The sequence below is a fragment of the Mangifera indica genome, chromosome 18 (assembly GCF_011075055.1).
Source record: "Mangifera indica cultivar Alphonso chromosome 18, CATAS_Mindica_2.1, whole genome shotgun sequence".
NCBI lineage: Eukaryota > Viridiplantae > Streptophyta > Magnoliopsida > Sapindales > Anacardiaceae > Mangifera > Mangifera indica.
This window is the reverse complement of record NC_058154.1, coordinates 11864024-11883509: the sequence shown is the minus strand read 5'-3', so window position 1 is coordinate 11883509 and position 19486 is coordinate 11864024. Positions and strand designations below refer to the sequence as shown.

Sequence of the window (19486 nt, the reverse complement as noted above, 5' to 3'; positions counted from 1 at the left end):
AAAATACAAAATACATAAGCTCCAAACAATGAAACATCAAAAGAGAAACACAAAAGTCTAATAAAATTTTCTGACAACACTGCCCAGTTTGTCCTGGAGGCGATTAAGATGCCTCCAGACCAGCCAATTCAACCACCATTCCAGAGAATTAAAGAAAGGTTAAAGTCAGCTACACAACCGAAAACTAGTACAAATATATGTAAGTGCTTGCCATGATCATGTGCAGAAAAAAGTGAGTAAGCAGAAGAAAAATTGAAAGTGGCAAGTGGCAAGTGTTGGGCTGGTAGTGAGTGAAGTGAGAGCTGTGAGTAATTAAGTGAGTGAGTAATTTTGTAAGTCTCTGTGTGTAGTCTTGTTTTGTACAAATTTGTAGTAATTAATTAAATTACTGTTACCACTTTTGCTCAACTCAGAACGCTATCAATGGTTTGATATTTATACAGCTTTTTGCTAGCTTAACATGGGAACCATTCAAATCCATACAATTAGTAGGAAAGCTCCCTGAAGTTTCTAGCTCTTTATTAGTGTAACAAGATTTCAATGATATTTAATCCCGTGCTCTCGTTGTCAATAATTTCAAGGAAGAATAAGTGAAGGTTTTGAATTCCAAGTTAATATGCATTGCTATCAGTTTCTAACACAATTACACAATTTGGAAAAAAATGCAAATACTTCTAGTATCAGTAGACCCCATTAAAATTGAACTTTGATTTTTTCTTTCTTTCAAGATTTTATAAATTATTTTCTCTGTTTGAAAAATTGCAAATAATTTCCAGGAATCTTCAAGTTCTTGAAATTATAGCAGGACCCATTAACAGAGTAGGCTCCAAGTCAGTTATAGTAGTTTCCTTCCATGAGAGCTTATTGCTCTTCAACATCATTGTTATGGTTTTAAAACACAGATGGGACCAGTCAGTTGAGCCAGTTTGATTGGAAACCGATGTTTAGTCCATCTAAGCTAAGGGCAAAACATATTTTAATCATTGGATTGGACTGATTGGAGTTGAATAGGTCAAATTGTATCTGGTCAATTCAGTTAGATCAAGGATGAAGGTACTCTTCTTGCATGTGATTGGTTACAAATACCGCTAGACCGGATAAATTCACTTTTAATGTTATTCAATACATGTATTTAATATATAACTATATATAATTTTATCTGTGCCATTGATTTTATGGTGACATACATGCCCGACCGACTGATCAAGACTTGGACCTAGATTTTCGCATTGGCAACCTAAATTTACAAGAAATTTCAAATACTTGTAAATTTCTAACTTCTATAAAGGGTTTGATTTTTCTAACTTCTGCCTTTTCAAGATTCCATAAATAATTTCAGTTTATTCCAATTATCTATTTCATTCTCTCTCATCATGGCACGGATGTTACTGATACACCTTAGTATGTTTTCAGATAAATTGTTATCAGCCAAATCTAAGACTTGTAGTGAACTGAGATGGCAAAGTTCCCTCAGTAAAAGGCCATGAAACTTATTTGATCGAAAGCTGAGAATCATTACCCTTGAGCTATGTAGCATGAAAACGGAAACGCGAAAATGTAGAAAGGCAAAAATGGAAACATGAAAACACATTTTAAAAAAAATATAGGAAACAAAAACATGAGAAACTTATAAATATGAAAAATATAAAGTTTTTTTTTTATAGACACCAAATTTTTATAACAAAAATACATAAACTTGTATAATATAAAAATAAATAATAAAAAAAATGAAGAGAAAGAATACCATAAAACATAATCATAAAATCTATTGTAAATTGTTCTTAAGTAAGTACATGTAGATATTTAAAAAAAAAACAATACATACCAATTTATATAACATGCTGGGGAGAAGATGATTAACACATTGAAGAGTGGAGAGGAGGTGAATTCAGTATAAGATTTAAAAATATTTCAAGTTTAAAAATACAAAAGATGTATATTTAATCAATTTTATAATTTTTCTTTTAAAGAAATATGTTTCAAAATTTTTCAAAAATTTCAAAATAACTTGAAATGTTTTGTACAAGTTTTGGGGAGTTTTGGAAATGGAAACATTTCCAAAACATGGAAACACATCCCATTATGAGTTTCCATGCTACTTTGTCCTTGAGAATCTTTGTCCTATCCATGCAGGGACATTTCTAACAAACTCATTTTCACTGAGATCAAGTTAACTATTCTGTATAGTTCTAAAGTGATAAAGGTATTTTACCAAAAATGTTGTTTTTTCAAAGGTTTAATGACTGAAAAAAAATTAAAGTAGGAAGAGTTCCACTAAATCTGTTGTTATCTAAATTTAAGACTTCTAATTGTTGTCAATTCATCCAGCAATCAAGTAATTCCCCCGACAAAAAGTTATAACTAAGGGTGAATATTTGCATCAAACTTTTGGACTTAATCATCTCATTACACAGAACATGAAAAATTGATCCTGACAAAGCATTTGGGAAGATCAAGTACATATGTTTTTGAGGGTATGAGAGGTAAAGGACCTGTTAGATTATTTGAATTCAAGTCAAGTAAATCAAGTTGAGTTAACTGGATTAAATTTGGAATCTCCCCATAGAGTTTGTTGTGCGAGAGATTTAAAAATGTTGTTGCAAATTTAAACAAATATTGTGGAGTAGTGTCAAAAATGTTTGAGTTGGATATATCAAGGTAAATCAAACTCCTTTTTGAACTATTCCAAGATGGAAAATGAGGCCCTAAATGACAAGAACCTAATCCTAAATACAGAAGTTTAAACGAAGGTCTCCATTGAGGACCAACTTTTAATATTAGTGAATTTCTAGATGCTTCAAACCCTATTAGTCTTGTGAGATTCTTAAAATGGATTTCAAAAAGGGTTCCGTTAAATTGTTTATACAGCTTTTTGATATTTATACAGTTTTTTGCTAGCTTAATATGGGAACCATTCAAATCCAAACAATTAGTAGGAAAGCTCCATGAAGTTTCTTGCTCTTTATTAGTGTAGCAAGATTTCAGTGATATTTAATCCTGTGCTCTCTTTGTCAATTAATTACAAGGAAAAATAAGTGAAGGTTTTGACTTCCAAGTCAATTGACATTGCTATTAGTACCTAACACATGATCAATAAAATCTAATTACACAATTCGGAAAATACTTCTAGTTTTAGTAAGCCCCATTATTAGAGTGTACTCCAAGTCATTTCAAAGAGGACAACGAAATCAAACTTTGAATTTTCTAACTTTCTTTCAAGATTTCATAGAATATTTTCTCAGTTTGAAAAATTACAAATTATTTTTGTAAAATGTGGCTTAAATGTGTCAAAGGGTAATTTAGTCTTTTTATTGGGTGTTTAACCTAACTGTATAATGTGTCTTATTAGGGGTTAGCGCAAGTGTGTGTATTTTGGCCGACTTCCTTATTCTTCCTTTGTTCTCTAAAATTAGGGTTGTGTTCTTATGATTTAGTTTAACTAGAGAGAAATCCTCTTATTTTCTCCGGTTGAGTAAGTGTCTTGAGTCTTGATGAAGGCTTGGTTCGGTATTTCATTTCACAGTGTACAATAGTCATGTGTGGTGTCAATCGGAGGGTTGTGTAAGTTGTATTTACTTATGTTTAATAGTAGATTCGATTAAAGTCTTGTCTCTGCCTTGGATGTAGGGTTTCAAATCGAAACCTGAACCAAATATTTCTTGTTTTATCTTGTTGATTTCTGATGCTGATTTTATTCTTCGTTTCTTGCTAATCCGGTTTACTAATATTGTAATTCTTGAATAAAACATTCTTAATAAAACCTAATCTGAAACTAACAATTTTCCAGGAATCTTCAAGTACCTGTAATTTTAGTAGGAACCCTTAATAGAGTAGACTCCAAGTCAATTAAAAAAGAAGAACATTTTGGAGAACGAAAAGATATTAAATATTTCATTGGATGTTGTAAATCAATTTACTGCAAAGGAGAGGTCTTCAAACATGAAATGTGTAGATAATTTTATTGTTTTCTTGCTTCTTAAAAAAACAACACAATATATATTTAATATATAACTATATATAATTTTATTTATGTCATTGATTTCGTGGTGATATCACCGATCTGATTGACTGATTAGACCCATCAAAACTTGGACCTAAATTTACAAGAATTTTCCAATACTTTTTAATTGAGCAGGTCCCTTGAACAGAGTGGACTTCAAGGCAACTAAAAGAAGACATACATAGAAAGGGTTTGATTTTTGGAATATTGAAATTTTTGCCAAAAAAATCAACCTTATATACAAAATTACCACACATATAGACATATAAAAATTTTTACCACAAATTGAGAAGAATTTCAAAAACACCCCTTATTTGACCAGTTATTGTTGGTGGTTCTTGTTCACGTGTGAATGTCAATCTCTCTATTATTTAATCACACAAAAACTCTTGCATTTCTGTCATATATCCTGTGAGCATATTTCTTTTGTCCGTGCAAAGATATCAATAATGAACTCAAATTTTGGATGGTTGATTGTTGATAGTTGGATTTTTTTAGTTAGATTTATGATTTGGTGGGTGATAATAAAAGGTTTTTAGTCGAAAAAAATCAAGAATGAACTCAAATTTTAAATTGTGTGTCTATGGGATAATAGGTTGGCGAGATAGCCAAGAGCTGGCGAGTTGGCAATCTTGCCAGCTCTACTTTTACTTAAGGTTAAAGATAAAAGTAATTTATGCATTATGCTATCTTTGTAATATAAATGTTTAATTTTTTAAAAGTGTGATAAATTTGTATATACATATGATGGTAAAAATTTCAATTTCCCTTGATTTTTCTAACTTCTACCTTGGCAAGATTCCATTAATAGTTCCCTGTCAAGATTATTCAAACTTCCGAGTTGAATAAACAAGGATCTATTGACAAATGAACCATGGGTTTATATTCTAATATTTATTAATTAAGCTCATATTAAAGGGAAAGAACTAGAATCAGGTCATATTAAAGGGAGAAGCAGCATAAGTCCTTGAAGCATGAAAATATTCATCATATATTGAAGATTATCTTTATAGTTTCAGGTCATATTGCAGGCTTAACTTACAAAGGATAAGCTTTATAGATAAAATGAATTTAAAATAAAGAAGGCTAGAATGAAATTTATAGATAACATGAATTTATTAATTTCAATTGTTTATACTGTTAAAAGGAGGCTTGACTTGCTAAGGGTAAGCTTTATAGATGAAATGAATTCAAAATTATTGTTCTGTGAGTGAGTGGTGTGAGTTTTTGTGTAAGTGTGAGTTTGTACAACTTTGTAATTTTTCAACATTAATAAAATTATTATTTTGTAAGCATCACTCTTGTTCAACATATACAACTTCAAATTTTGAGCTGCATGAAAGTGTGGTTATAACTTAAAAAAATTTCTATGCGTTAGGTCATAAATTCAAACTAAATAATTGTAAAAGACTTCTACTCTCTGGTACTCTTCAAAAAGTCATGACAATGAAATATGAGGAGATACGATATTAATATTATTATATCAAAACAAACTGTAGCTTGTTTGATTTTATCTTAGAAGTTTCCTAGTGTGCGGACTTTGCTATATGTTAACTATAAATATATAGTACTCCGTTTCGAACGCTCCCATGTAATGAAACCAATCATGAGTACTGTTCTTGTAGCACTTTTCCTGCAGTTAGTTTCCATTGCAACCATCAACATTTGCTTCTGCAATGGAAGCTCTTTTCTAGGTTGCATACAAAGTGAGAGAGAAGCACTTTTAAGATTCAAAAATGACCTCATAGATCCTACCAACCGGCTTGGCTCTTGGAAAGGTGATGGAGATTGTTGTGAATGGGCTTGTGTTGTCTGTGACAACTTGACTCGCCATGTTCTTGAGCTCAACCTTAGAAATCCTGCTTTGAAAGATCATGCATCTGAGGTTCAATATGATGCTTATCTGAGGTCAATGTTGGGAGGAAAGATAAATCCCTCTTTGCTTGATTTGAAGCATTTGGTTTCCTTGGACTTGAGCGATAATAATTTTGAAGGAATTCAGATACCTGGATTTCTTGGTTCAATTGAGAAATTAAGATATCTTAATCTCTCTTACAACGGATTCCATGGAAGGGTTCCCCACCAACTTGGAAATCTCTCCAATCTGCAGTATCTTGTCCTCGGTAGCAACTCCTATCTATACACTGAGAAAATTTGGTGGTTGTCTCGTCTTTCATCATTGAAGTATCTGGATTTGGACTCAGTGGACCTTAGCAAAGTCAATGATAGTTGGTTGAAGGTGATAAATACACTCCCTTCTCTGGTAGTGTTACGATTGCACAGTTGTCAACTTGGTCAGTTTCCTCCTATAACAAGTGCAAATTTTTCATCCCTGACCGAACTTGATCTTTCTTTCAACGAATTGAACACTTTGATTCCTTCTTGGGTTTTTAGTCTCTTTAATTTAGTATACCTTGATCTAAGATCTAATTATTTCCAAGATCCTATACCCAATGGACTTTAAAACTTGACTTCTCTTGAGTTTCTTGATTTATCTATCAACCGTTTCAATTCTTCAATACCCGCTTGGTTGTACAAATTTAACCATCTTAAGCATCTTGGTTTAAGATGGAATATGTTGCAAGGTACAATTTCTACTGCTATTGGAAACTTGACTTCCCTCATTTTCCTTGATCTTTCCATCAACAGATTTGAGGGAAAATTTCCAAAATCGTTAGGAAGACTTTGCAATTTGCACTCAATTTTTCTGACAAAGCTTCGATTGAGTCAAGAGATGTCTGAGATCTTAGATATTCTCTCGACATGTGTTTCTGAGAGACTAGAGTCATTAGATTTAAGTTACAATCAACTTTGGGGTCAGATTACCGATCAACTTGGGCAATTTCAAAGTTTGCAGTTTCTTGTTTTGCATGACAACTCCATTTCTGGTCCTATGCCATCTTCTTTAGGAGAACTTTCATCATTAGAATTCCTAGATATTTCTAATAATCAACTGAATGGAACTCTTTCTCAGATTCACTTTACTAATCTCACAAGGCTGCTTGTGTTTACTGCAAATGAAAACTCATTGGAGCTGAAAGTTAGTCCTGATTGGGTTCCTTCTTTTCAGCTTGAATCTTTACAGTTGGGATCTTGTCGTTTAGGGCTTCAATTTCCTTCATGGGTTCACTCACAAAAATATTTATATTCTCTGGATTTATCAAACGCAGGAATTTCAGATACAATTCCTGAGTCGTTTTGGAAATCTATCCACCAATTTGAATTTTTAAATCTCTCCAACAACCAAATCCGTGGGGAGATTCCAAATTTGAGTGAGGTCACCAAATTGAAGTATCTTGACTTGAGTTCTAATAAATTTTCAGGTCCATTGCCTCTGGTATCCTCCAATCTGGTTCAATTAGATCTTTCCAATAATAGTTATCAGGATCTATGTCCCACTTTATGTGTTATGGGAAAAATGGGTCAAGGGCAACTCGAATTCTCAACCTCAGATATAATCTTTTATATGGAGAGTTGCCTGATTGCTGGATGAATTTGCAATCCTTGTCTGTTCTGGATTTGGATAACAATAACTTCAGTGGTGTCCTTCCTGTCTCCATGGGAACTTTGACTTTTCTCGAGTCCCTTCATCTTCGCAAGAACAGCCTCTCTGGAGCAGTCCCTTTATCTCTTACAAATTGCACAAAGTTACAGGTACTTGATTTTGGTGAAAATCAGTTGGTTGGAAATCTTTCAACATGGATTGGGAATTCTTTCTCAGATATGGTGATTCTCAACCTGCATTCGAATAATTTCCATGGACTTTTTCCCGCTGAACTTTGCCATCTTGTGAATTTACAAATCCCGGACCTTGCTTCCAACAACCTTTCTGGAACAATACCGAGCTGCATCAGCAACATCAGTGCCCTGGTGACAATAAACTTCACTGGAATCAGCAACAGAATTGTATGTTCAGATGTTGAATCAGAAGATTTTGTTGAAGATACATCTGTTGTGGTAAAAGGGCGTATGTTGGAATATCACACCTCTCTTAATCTGGCAAGACTTGTCGACCTCTCTCATAATAGTTTCTCAGGCGAGATACCTGAAAAAGTGACAAATCTGGGAGCATTACAAACACTTAATTTGTCACACAATTCTTTTACAGGAACAAGTCCTGAGAATATTGGTCACATGAGATCAATAGAGACACTTGATTTATCTGCAAACTATCTTTTTGGTGAAATCCCAGAGAGTATGTCAAATTTGACAACTTTGAGTAGCTTGAACTTATCCAACAACAATTTGATTGAGAAAATTCCTTAAAGCACTCAACCACAAAGCTTTGAGGCCTCTTCTTTTACCAGCAATGAACTATGTGGACCTCCGCTTCAGAATTGTACTATGATTGTTCCAAATCCTGAGTACGAAAACAGAAATGGTAATGAACATGAAGTTGATTGGTTCTATGTGAGCATGGCACCTGGATTTGTGGTTGGCTTTTGGAGTTTCATTGGTCCTCTTCTCGTTAAAAAAAGATGGAGATATATGTTTTCTCGTTTTCTCAATTGCCTTGGGGAAAAAATTTGCAGTATTTTTAAAAAGTTTTTCTATTTTTTTTTTTTTTTTGTTTGAGGATATGCTGTTGTGCATGACCAAGTAAAGTATTACAATGAATGAATGAATGGACTTTGCTTTCATTGCTCCTCTTCCTTCTCTAAATCACGTAAATATTCCTGTTACAAAGTCTCAAACTTAGCTCAACTTAAAAATGTATTTTTAATAGTCAAATGAAGTAAATTATCTGAAAAATTTCCAGTCGATCAATTTTCTCAAGACGTGACATCTTTCATCAGCCTCTAAGCGGTCTTGAACTTTTCGCCACAGGCTGCTTGCCTGGAAAGATAAATCATTTTGTTAAGCGTTCAAAAGTAGATGATAAGCTAAAGCTATAAAGACAAAATGCAACCTTGCTAAAGGGTGCCTTAATGAAGTCACGTGATTCCAAAAATTTCCTATGCTCCATTACATTCCGCTTGCGCTCCTCCTGTGCCTTTACTCGTTTCTAACCAAAATGCAAAAAATACATATGCTCCAAATCTTTGCCACAGTATCTGCATAACACTTAGGAGACTATCGCTAAGAAGAAAAGTGTATTGTCTGATGAAGCAATTTCAAATTCCTACAGATGAGGGGAGAAGAAACACTCATGTTCACAATATACAGTTACCATAAACAAATGAGATCAAGGGAAGAGAACCTTCTGTTTGAGCTCCTCCAAATGATTATCAAACAGATCCTTGCGATCTCTTTCTTGTTCAAGAGCTTTGAAACGCTCATCATTTTCAAACATAGTCACTGCTTTGCTGAAAGGTCGTTCATATAATTTAACATGAGATTGGCCATAGTATATGCAAGCAATAGCAAAAAAATTGACATTATCAGTGAAAAGTAAACCTCCGTCTTGTGGATGATCTTATAGCTCTAGAGACTCCTGCAAGCACATCCAAAATGAATGTGACTGTGGAAGGGATTCTGTTAGGGCTCGGGTCTACGTGAAGAGGAAAAGAAGAGAAAGAAGGGCGACCTTGAAGGAGCAAATCTGGAATTCAACAGAAGGCATTGATGACAATAACAGAAAGCAGGATAGTGGAGCGGAAGGCAGCAGTCCAAAAGCTGTGAGTGATAATGTTGGTAGCAATAATAGTAAACAGCCGAGGGGGACTCCAGGTGGCAGCATTCCAGTGGCGGAGAGGATAACAGACACGCAGCAAAAGATTAGGAGTATGTTGGAAGAGATGGAGGTTGTGAATACAGGGGACGCTGAGTTGGCATTTGGGGATTGGTTGGGCGTCAGCAAGGAGTCCAGTAATAAGGAGCTGAGAGAGGAAGCAGAGAAAAAGGGGAAAAAGAAGGAAATAGAGTGAGGGAGAGTCCCAGCCTCTCGAAAGCTGGAGGGTGTAGGGTTTTGTTGCATTTTGTTGTGTTTTGCTTGTGGTACCTGTTTGATCTTCTCGGTGGGAAGGTTATTATCCTAGTTTGAGTATTACTTGTTGGTTAAATTCCCGTAGAGTTGTTTATTTGTTCTGATATGGATGATAGATGTACAATGTAATCAAACTCTTCTTTTGATGAAATGATTCAGTAAAAGTTTATTGTTCTCTTGTTATGTTTATTTGAATACAACACTGTTACATCGGAAAGGAAAACAAAACAAATCTTCAACGCACGACAGACTCAGTCTGGAATTCCTTTCTCCACCGCACTAGCAGGAGGGGAAGAGCTTCTGAGTAGCTGCTGCAGACTCCAGGTACCTAACAGATTCTATTTATTGTTACTGTTGGAAGAGATCTATGCATGAAGCAAAAAAAACTTACTTCTAACTTCTTTTTATAATAATCGTCCTGTGCTTTTTTCAGTTTACTTCGTCTTTCCTCAGCTTCCTGTTTTTTCCTCAGCTTCGTGTTCTTAGTGCAGCATATCTTCTGTCATTAATTATTACTCTCATTGCCTGTTTCATTTGACATCAACTCAGAAACATAGATTTAAAAATATAAAAAATGAATTAAGCAAGCTGAAAACTACCTGATCCCAAGTCCAGTCAGACACAACATTTGCAGGCACCAAAAGTGCTTTAAATGCATTCTTAGCCTCCATACATATTGAAAGGCAGAAAACATCAATAATGTCAACACCTAGGAAAGCAACAAAAATAGACTGGAAAATAGAAAGTGCTACAACATACCAGCTTATTGGCATAAGTTAAGTGCTCCTGCTCAATTGTCTTCTCTTCCAATGAATCATGAACTTTTTTAACTGCCACCACATCTTTCCTGGTTTCCTGGAGACGAAATCATCAACTTCATGATTCGGCATATCAAGTAGTAATAACTTGTAGGTAAGCAAATTAACAAGCATTTAATATTATTGTTAAATGCTTGTTATAATGTCCTGAAGGGCCACCAGGGTAGTTTCAAGCATGTGAAGCCCGGCCTGGTTTGCGAAGGTAAAAACAGGAGATGCCTGCAGTAGATTTTTACCAGTATTATTTAGTTTGATAGGATAGCATGACCACATGATGAACGAGCAATAATTTCTGAAATTTTATGCACAAGTCAATCAACAGTATATGACACTGAGAATCAAAAGGTATAAAATCAACAAAATGCCTATTCTCATATCCCACGAAGCTCCGATAGCGTGAGAAATTCAAACAGATTTTCATAATAATCAAACAAATAGTACAAAATGGCAGAATTTACTAACATTCATGCTATAAAGTAGGTAGACCAAGCAGCAAAGAACCACAGCAAATCCTACCTCTCAATAGAGTAGCAGAGCATGTACCTGTAAGCACCTTTATGCAATGGAAGTCCCACAAGCATATATGGAAATAACAAGAACGTAAACATCAAAGCAAATTAATAATTTACTCTTTTTATAGAAATCAATAATTAATCCACAGAATAAAACTTGATGCAAATATATACTAATAGAAGACAAATTTCACAATAGCTTGGAAAATAATTACCCATAAGCCATAGCTAGAAGGTACATAATGGTAAATGAATACAAATCAAAGGAGGAAAACATATTGTGGCACTAAACATGATAATAAAGTACATACAAGTAAAAAATGATCTGATTTGTTGGATTAGATTGGATTAAGTCATTTTAACAATTGGAACCCAAAATAAGTTAAAGCTCATCTTTAATAAAGATGTTATCCACACTCCAAGTCTAAAGATCCCAAATTTCTAATATGGCATCAGAGTCTCTTGATTCAATACTTGTCTGAGCATGACGGGTTGAGCTAAAAGAAGTTAGACCCTTGAGTTAAAACCTACGTGAACCTATGGGCTAGCCAAAAAGTGCTAGATCTTGTTTTGGGTGAGCCATCCGGATCCAAGTTTAGATGGATGTCTGTTCCTATAATGGGAAAATCTTTATCATATATTTCTTCCTGTCTAACCATGTATTCAAGGATATCTTTAGAGTTTCAAATATGAGGAAAGAATCTTATGTTAGAAGAATTTGTGATCCTACTGGTGACATCCACATGATTCAATGATTAAGCTTTTGGCATTGCCCAGAAACAGCCAGTGTCCTGAAAAGGGTACAAGCATCCCAGTAACAGAGTATTCTTTCTCTATAATGAATTAAAACGAAAGTAACTGAATTCAGGGTAGAACAGATCCTGAAAAATATGATTTTTGATTGATGGATATATTAACATCATCTATTGCTGAATATCACATAATGAAAAATATGATTTGAGCTAATAGTTGAAATGGGTTGATACAGAATGATCTACGCAAGAACCCCACATTCAGGTCACAGTTTCATGACATGTGTGCAAAAGTTGGAGTGGATCCCTTGGCATCAAATAAGAGTTTCTGGGCAGAGCTATTAGGGATTGGTGATTTCTATTATGAACTTGGTTAGTGTCATATTTAATATCGGTCCATATCTCATTAGTCATGACAATAGTTTTTTAAGGTGTGATGTTATGTATATGATGAAAAAATTCTGGATGCATGTAAATTGCCTCTCTAAGACTCCCTTTAGTAAATTGCCTATTACTTGATCTTGTTATTAGTTTATTTTTGAAGGAACGACTGAAATTTGCAATCTGTAAATTGATAATTTTGGTCCTCTTCTTATCAACAGGAAACCGCAATTTCATGTTCTAGTGAGTGTAGGATGTTTCTGCCCAGTGTGCTCATAATTTAATGGAAATTTCTGCTGAGGAAAAGCCTGTTATGATGCGTGAATTGGGGAGAACATCCCTGAATAGATTGTGTTCTCTGTGATACAATAATAGGAAGCCTGATTTGGTTCTTCATATCCTAAAATTTGAACCAGGCCTCTATGTTTCCTCTTATCTGTTTAATTCAATCATAAGAATCATGTTTTTTGTGGTAGCTGGGTTCTTGCCTTTAAAATTAAATCAGCTGAACTTTTTGGCATTGCAACTAGTAGGTAGCACGGAAACGGAAAAGTCGAAACGGAAACGTGGACAAGTTTCTGCACGTAGCTGCAAATCTTTGTCTGTGACTTCTAAATAAATCCACCTATTGGTTTTGTCAATGATGTGCTTGTTATACCTACTTCTAAAAAGGTACATTCACTATTTTATAGAATGTTTATACTGAAATATTGCGGCTTGGCTAGACAGGGGTACAAATTGTTGAGATTTGCTTGGGAACAAGACCACACAATGGAGGTCTAATCAACATGTAGGAACTCTGCAATCTCCTCCGGCAGAGGCAAAAAAGTGATCGTGAAGCTGCATCTGAGGATGACTGCGTGCGTGCCATAAGTAGGCTGAAGGTAATGAAATTAAGCCTATTTTGGGTACATTTCATGTTGATGAAATTATGGGCGATTGATAAATAAGCACCCAATGCTTAAATTTCTCCAGGTAATGGGTAGTGGTTTTGAGGTGATTTCCGTTGGAAAGAAAAAGCTTGTCCGCTCTGTGCCTACTGAGTTGAACAAAGACCATAATCAAATTTTGGAGTTGGCCCACGTTATATTCATTTTCTTTATACGATTCCATAATCAAAATTTTGGAGTTGAACAAAGACCATAATCAAATATATGTTGTTAGACGTAAGTTCTTGCTATCATTGGCCTTCATATTTTGTACTACTAAATATATGTTGGTCACTTGTATGGTTGGATGCAATGGACTCATAAATCCTTACTGTTCGATATACAGGAAGGTTTTGCTATGATTGGCCACAGAGATGGCAGACGACGGCATTGGTTCCCCTATGTATCTTCAATCACCTCATCAGTTGAGTTGATACTTAGCATGATGTTTCCTCTTTTAGTAAAATTGTAATGAATCAAAATGTCATTCGTGCATACCCAAAAGATAAAGTGCAAAAAGGTATCATATATCTCCTTTTCCACTTTTGCCATCCTACACAGTTATGATGTTCATGGATATATGTTAAGCTTTTAAGCCATTTTTCCCATGAGAATATTATGTGCCATCTTTCAAGGTAAATGGAAATAAAGACAGTTGATGTGGAAAAACAAATGTGTTTTTGCATGTTCATCCACAGTTGAGATGCAAATCCTCGGTTTATGTCATTGCAGTCCTGTCAACTTTGAGTATGTGCTGACTTAGGCCATTTAGATACGGGTCGGTAGAGCAGGGTGTAAGGATATGGCACTGGTTCGGTTGTTTCAGAATTCCATTTGTTGGCAAATTTTCTTTGTTGGGGCATTATTCATTCAATGTATATGAGCCTCTTTGATTTATCAAAAGTACTTCCTATCTTCAGTTGGCCTTAGGATTCCTTTCTGTTGCTGTAGTCAACAGATTTTACAGAGTACGCATTCTGTGTCTTCCTGGCAAGGTGTAAAAGAGAGAAACTTGTAATGATTCGCAATAATAAGTAAATTTCTAAAACTATCATAAAAAGAAGTCTTGATCTTCTATTCTAGGGCTTTTGATTAAAGCTATATTATGAACAAATGTTGCAGGCTTGACTTACTAAAGATAAGCTTTATAGATGAGATGAATTTACGATAAAGAAGGCTAGAATAAAATTTATAGATAAAATGAATTTATTACTTCAAATTTGGAGCTCAAATGGAAATTAATACAAATATGATTTATTGATCTGAAATACCATAACCACCAGTAACATCCTTTTGTAGAAAAAACAAGGTACATAAGCTCCAAACATTCAAAAGTCAAAAGAGAAACACAAACAGTCTAGTAACATTTTCTTACAACAATGCTCAGTTTGCCCTGCTGCCCATTAAGGAATTGGAAATACATGCACCTCCGTCTCCTGTTGAAGAATAGAGGTCTTATAAAACTCCAGAATCCCACCACAAATCCAAGAGCCATACTTACATAAAACCAGTCTACTTTATCTTCATTACCTTCTTTTTCTCCTCTGTTCTGATTGCCGGATGTTGGAACACTTACTGTGCAATTATTAGAAAGAGGAGGACCGCAAAGTTCATTGCCAGTATAAGAAGATGCACTAAAGCTTTGCAGTTGAGTGCTTGAAGGAATTTTTCCAGAAAGTTTGTTGTTGGATAAGTTCAAGACACTTAAAAATGTCAACTTTGAAATGTTTTGTGGGATTTCACCAGAAAGTTGATTTCTAGAAAAATCAATGGACTCTAAAAAACTCATTGCACCAATGTTCCCTGGAATTCTCCCAGTGAAAGAATTGTGGGACAGATTCAATGACTGCAATTCTAAAAGATCTGTCACTTCTACAAGGATCTCTCCAAAGAAGTTATTTTTTGAAAGATCTATCATTCTTACAAACTTCAGAATTGTATTATATTCAGCAGTGCACCTTTATTCACAAGCAATGCATCCTCCATTCAAAATTCAGATCACAATTACACAACAAATGAACAAGGATCATCTGTGGCCGGCAAAGTTAATTGAGTTGGAAAATTTTTGTAAATGCAGACATTGCTATCAGTTACACATGATCAATGGTATCTAATTACACAATTTGGAATATACTTATAATTATAGTTGGCCTTATTAACACAGTGGACTTCAAGACAATTAAAAGAGGACAACAAAATCAAAATTAATTTGATCTTTCTTACTTTCTTCCTTTGAAGATTTAAATAATATTTTCTCAGTTTGAAGAGTCGAAAATAATTTCTGGGAATCTTCAAGTACTTCCAAGAGAGTAGACTCCAGGTCAATTATAAGATGACAGCATTTTAGGGAATGAAAAGATAAAAATTATTTCATTCATTGATATTAAAACATATTATTGCATGGGAGAGGTCTTCAAACACATTTCTCTTTGTAATTTCCAATATTTAAAAAAAGGAGGTTCAGATGAGAGAGCAAAGAAACTGAAACTGATAAGAAATTAAGGAAAGAATGGCTAAAGATTTCCAATTGCTGAGGATGAAAGGACTTAAACCAGGGTTTTCTAGAATGTGATTGGTCACAAATGCCACTAGACTAGAAATATGTATGTTCAAAGTTGTCCAATAAAAGTATTTAATATATATATTTATTTATTTGTTTGTTTATTTATCTATCTACATCACAAGCAAATCATGCTGATCAGACCAAGTAAAGACAGGTTCGGCTCCTTGATTGGGTGAACACCCTACACTTAGCACAAGTTGTTAGAAATCAATCACGACTAGTAGACATATAGTTCAAATTTTTCGACAAACAAGTGTTTGTCACAGGAAACAGTCTAGATGATTCAAAAGAAGAAAAACAATTTATCAATCCAAATTTAGAGAGATGTCCATTATTGGACATAGATTTATATGTTCAACAGACAAGTTCATCAATAATAAAAAAAGGGTTTCAATCGATGCAATAAAAATAAAAATGTGGTAATCTAAGAGGGAAGAAGGAATGAATGAAAGTAGTAACACACTAACCCTAATCCTAATCATTGTTATAGTGTTTTCTGGAATCAGTGTTTTGGCCTCTGAGCCTTAGTGTTCATATCCTTAATTAGCTTGAGGATTTTCTTCGTGAGGAGGATTTCCCTCCTTATCAACTGTGAAATATGTTGACTTGAACTTATTGGACTGCTTAGTTATTTAGCAGAGCCTTGAGGGAGTTTTTCGTATTATTCATATGAAGGGCATTAGAGTCTTTCTCTAAAGACTAGTTTCATAAAAACAGGTTATTAAACCCTGGGTTAGTAGCAGATTACGTTCTACTAGGGTTATTAAAGTCTTTCTCTACTAGGGTTTCTCAGAAAAGCTTCAATCCACTGTTTTCTCTTAATCTAGTGTTCTAATTCTTGATTCAATATATATAGTCGCTGTGGTACTCGGATTTAGAGAGGATTCGCATCGGTAATGCTAAATTGGCTTCCGATTCAGTAAATTATACTATATTCCTACTGATTAGTGGATTTTGCTAGAGGATTCTTCTGTCTTAGATGTAAGGTTCTAATCTTTGGATCCGAACCAAATATATTGTTATGTTGATCTGTGCATTGATGTTATTATACTGTTCCTGTGCGATTCTTGGATGATCAATAATTTGGATCTTGAGTAATATTCGAACTCGGTAACTATAAAACATTAACATCATCAATTCTATGAAGCATCTTTTATATTCCCTTTTTAACAATAGTTGTTTCAATTCTTTTCACCCTTGCTTCTACAAAAGAAACGACAATATGTAAATCTTCAAAATTTTAAACAACCAACTCTGTCATGCATTTGGTTTAAAACCTAAAGCTGTTTGAGTGGAAGGCTTAGTTGGCGGAGGAGGTGCTAGAGCATACGGTAATTTTAGTGTAATCTTTGTAACTTAATCTTGAAATTGACTTCATTGGGGAAATTTTATTTGAGCTAATAGTTGAAGTGGGTTGATGCAGAATGATATATGCAAGAACCCCACATTCAGGTCACAGTTTCATGACATGTGTGCAAAAGTTGGAGTGGATCCCTTGGCGTCAAATAAGGGTTTCTGGGCAGAGCTTTTAGGGATTGATGATTTCTATTATGAACTTGGTTAGTGTCATATTTAATATCGGTCCGTATCTCATGAGTCATGACAATAGTTTTTTAAGGTGTGATGTTATGTATATGATGAAAAAATTCTGGATGCATGTAAATTGCCTCTCTAAGACTCCCTTTAGTAAATTGCCTATTACTTGATCTTGTTATTAGTTTATTTTTGAAGGAATGACTGAAATTTGCAATCTGTAAATTGATAATTTTGGTCCTCTTCTTATCAACAGGAAACCGCAATTTCATGTTCTAGTGAGTGTAGGATGTTTCTGCCTAATGTGCTCATAATTTAATGGAAATTTCTGCTGAGGAAAAGTTTGTTATGCTGCCTGAATTGGGGAGAACATCCCTGAATAGATTCTGTTCTCTGTGATATAATAATAGGAAGCCTGATTTGGTTCTTCATATCCTTAAATTTGAAACAGGCCTCTATGTTTCCTATATCGGTTTAATTCAATCATAAGAATCATGTTTTTTGTGGTAGCTGGGTTCTTGCCTTTAAAATTAAATCAGCTGAACTTTTTGGCACTGCAGCTACAAGTTTCTGCACGTAGCTGTAAATCTTTGTCTGTGACTTCTAAATAACTCCACCTATAGGTTTTATCAATGATGTGCTCGTTATACATACTTCTAAAAAGGTACATTCACGATTTTATACAATGTTTTTGCCGAAATATAGCTGCTTGTCTGGACAGGGGTACAAATTGTTGAGATTTGCTTGGAAACAAGACCCCACAATGACTTCTTGCGTCCTATAAGTAAGCTGAAGGTAATGAAATTAAGCCTATTTTGGGTGCTTTTCATGTTGACAAAATTATGGTGATTGATAAATAAACATCCAATGATTAAATTTATCCAGGTAATGGGTAGTGGTTTTGAGGTGATTTCTGTTGGAAAGAAAAAGCTTGTCCGCTCTGTTCCTGCTGAGTTGAACAAAGACCATAATCAAATTTTGGAGTTGGCCCAGGTTATAACCATTTTCTTTATACGATTCCATATTCAAAATTCTTTTTGGAATGTGTGCAAAAACATGAAAAATTTGTATTTCTTTACCCTTCTGAGTGGAATAATGTATTACCAGTTGAAAAATATCTGAGTTTATTTCTCTTTTGGCTCTTTTAGGCTCAAGGTTTTGTAACTGTTGATGAGGTAGAGACAGCTTTCGTGGACAACTGGTCGTGCCATTGATGCACTTGATGCATTGTTAGATGAAGTTCTTGCTATCATTGGCCTTCATCTTTTGTACTACTAAATTTTTTTTTTTTTGGCTTATGTTGGTCACTTGTACGGTTGGATACAGTGGACTCATAAATCCTTACTGTTAGATATATATATAAAGGTCTTGCTATGATTGATGATGGCCACAGAGATGGCAGACGGTGGTATTGGTTTGCTTGTGTGTCTTCAATCACCTCATCAGTTGGAGTTGATACTTAGCATAATGTTTCCTCTTTCAATGAAATTGTATTAAATCAAAATGTCATTCGTGGACACCCAAAAAGATGAAGTGCAAAAAGGGATCATATATCTCCTTTTCCACTTTTGCCATCCTACACGGTTATGATGTTCATGGATATATGTTAAGCTTTTAAGCCATTTTTCCCATGAGAATATTATGTGCCATCTTTCAAGGTAAATGGAAATAAAGACAGTTGATGTGGAAAAACAAATGTGTTTATGCATGTTGATCCACAGTTGAAAGCAAATCCTCGGTTTATGTCATTGCAGTCCTTCCTGTTAACTTTGAGTATGTGTTGACTGAGGCCATTTAGTTATGGAATGGTAGAGCAGGGTATAAGGATATGGCACTGGTTCGGTTGTTTCAGAATTCCATTTGTTGGCAAATTTTCTTTGTTGGGGCATTATTCATTAGATGTATGTGAGCCTCTTTGATTTATCAAGAGTACTTCCTATCTTCAGTTGGCCCTAGGATTCCCCTGTGTTGCTGTAGTTAACAGATTTTACAGATTACACATTCTGTGTGTTTCTGGCAAGGTGTAAAAGAGAGAAACTTGAAATGATTCGCAATAATAAGTAAATTTCTAA

General features: G+C 34.6%; 2 protein-coding genes and 3 pseudogenes across 2 annotated transcripts; 4 read left to right on the top strand and 1 right to left on the bottom strand.

The window, feature by feature from the left end:
• Positions 1-5606: 5606 nt before the first annotated feature.
• Positions 5607-7493, top strand: LOC123201757 (annotated as a pseudogene).
• On the top strand, positions 7490-8266 carry LOC123201756 (receptor-like protein EIX2). The gene has a single exon (XM_044617314.1). The coding sequence runs from the start codon at positions 7490-7492 to the stop codon at positions 8264-8266; it is 777 nt and encodes a 258-aa protein (XP_044473249.1).
• A 3984-nt stretch (positions 8267-12250) lies between these two features.
• On the top strand, positions 12251-13790 carry LOC123201755 (annotated as a pseudogene).
• Positions 13791-14550: 760 nt separating this feature from the next.
• LOC123202455 (receptor-like protein EIX2) lies at positions 14551-15740 on the bottom strand. Its single transcript, XM_044618411.1, has 2 exons — positions 14849-15740; positions 14551-14754 (listed from the first exon to the last, which is right to left on the bottom strand). Exons 1-2 carry the CDS (start codon positions 15234-15236, stop codon positions 14702-14704), a joined length of 441 nt encoding a protein of 146 aa, XP_044474346.1. The 5' UTR covers positions 15237-15740; the 3' UTR covers positions 14551-14701.
• A 918-nt stretch (positions 15741-16658) lies between these two features.
• LOC123201935 lies at positions 16659-19110 on the top strand (annotated as a pseudogene).
• Positions 19111-19486: the final 376 nt, after the last annotated feature.

Coding starts and splice junctions, on each gene's coding strand:
- LOC123201756 (XM_044617314.1), top strand. CDS start 7,490: ATGAATTTGCAATCCTTGTCTGTTCTGGATTTGGATAACAATAACTTC.
- LOC123202455 (XM_044618411.1), bottom strand. CDS start 15,236: ATGATAGATCTTTCAAAAAATAACTTCTTTGGAGAGATCCTTGTAGAA. Junction 14,755..14,848: donor GAACAGAGGAGAAAAAGAAG/GTAATGAAGATA, acceptor ATTCTTCAACAG/GAGACGGAGGTGCATGTATT.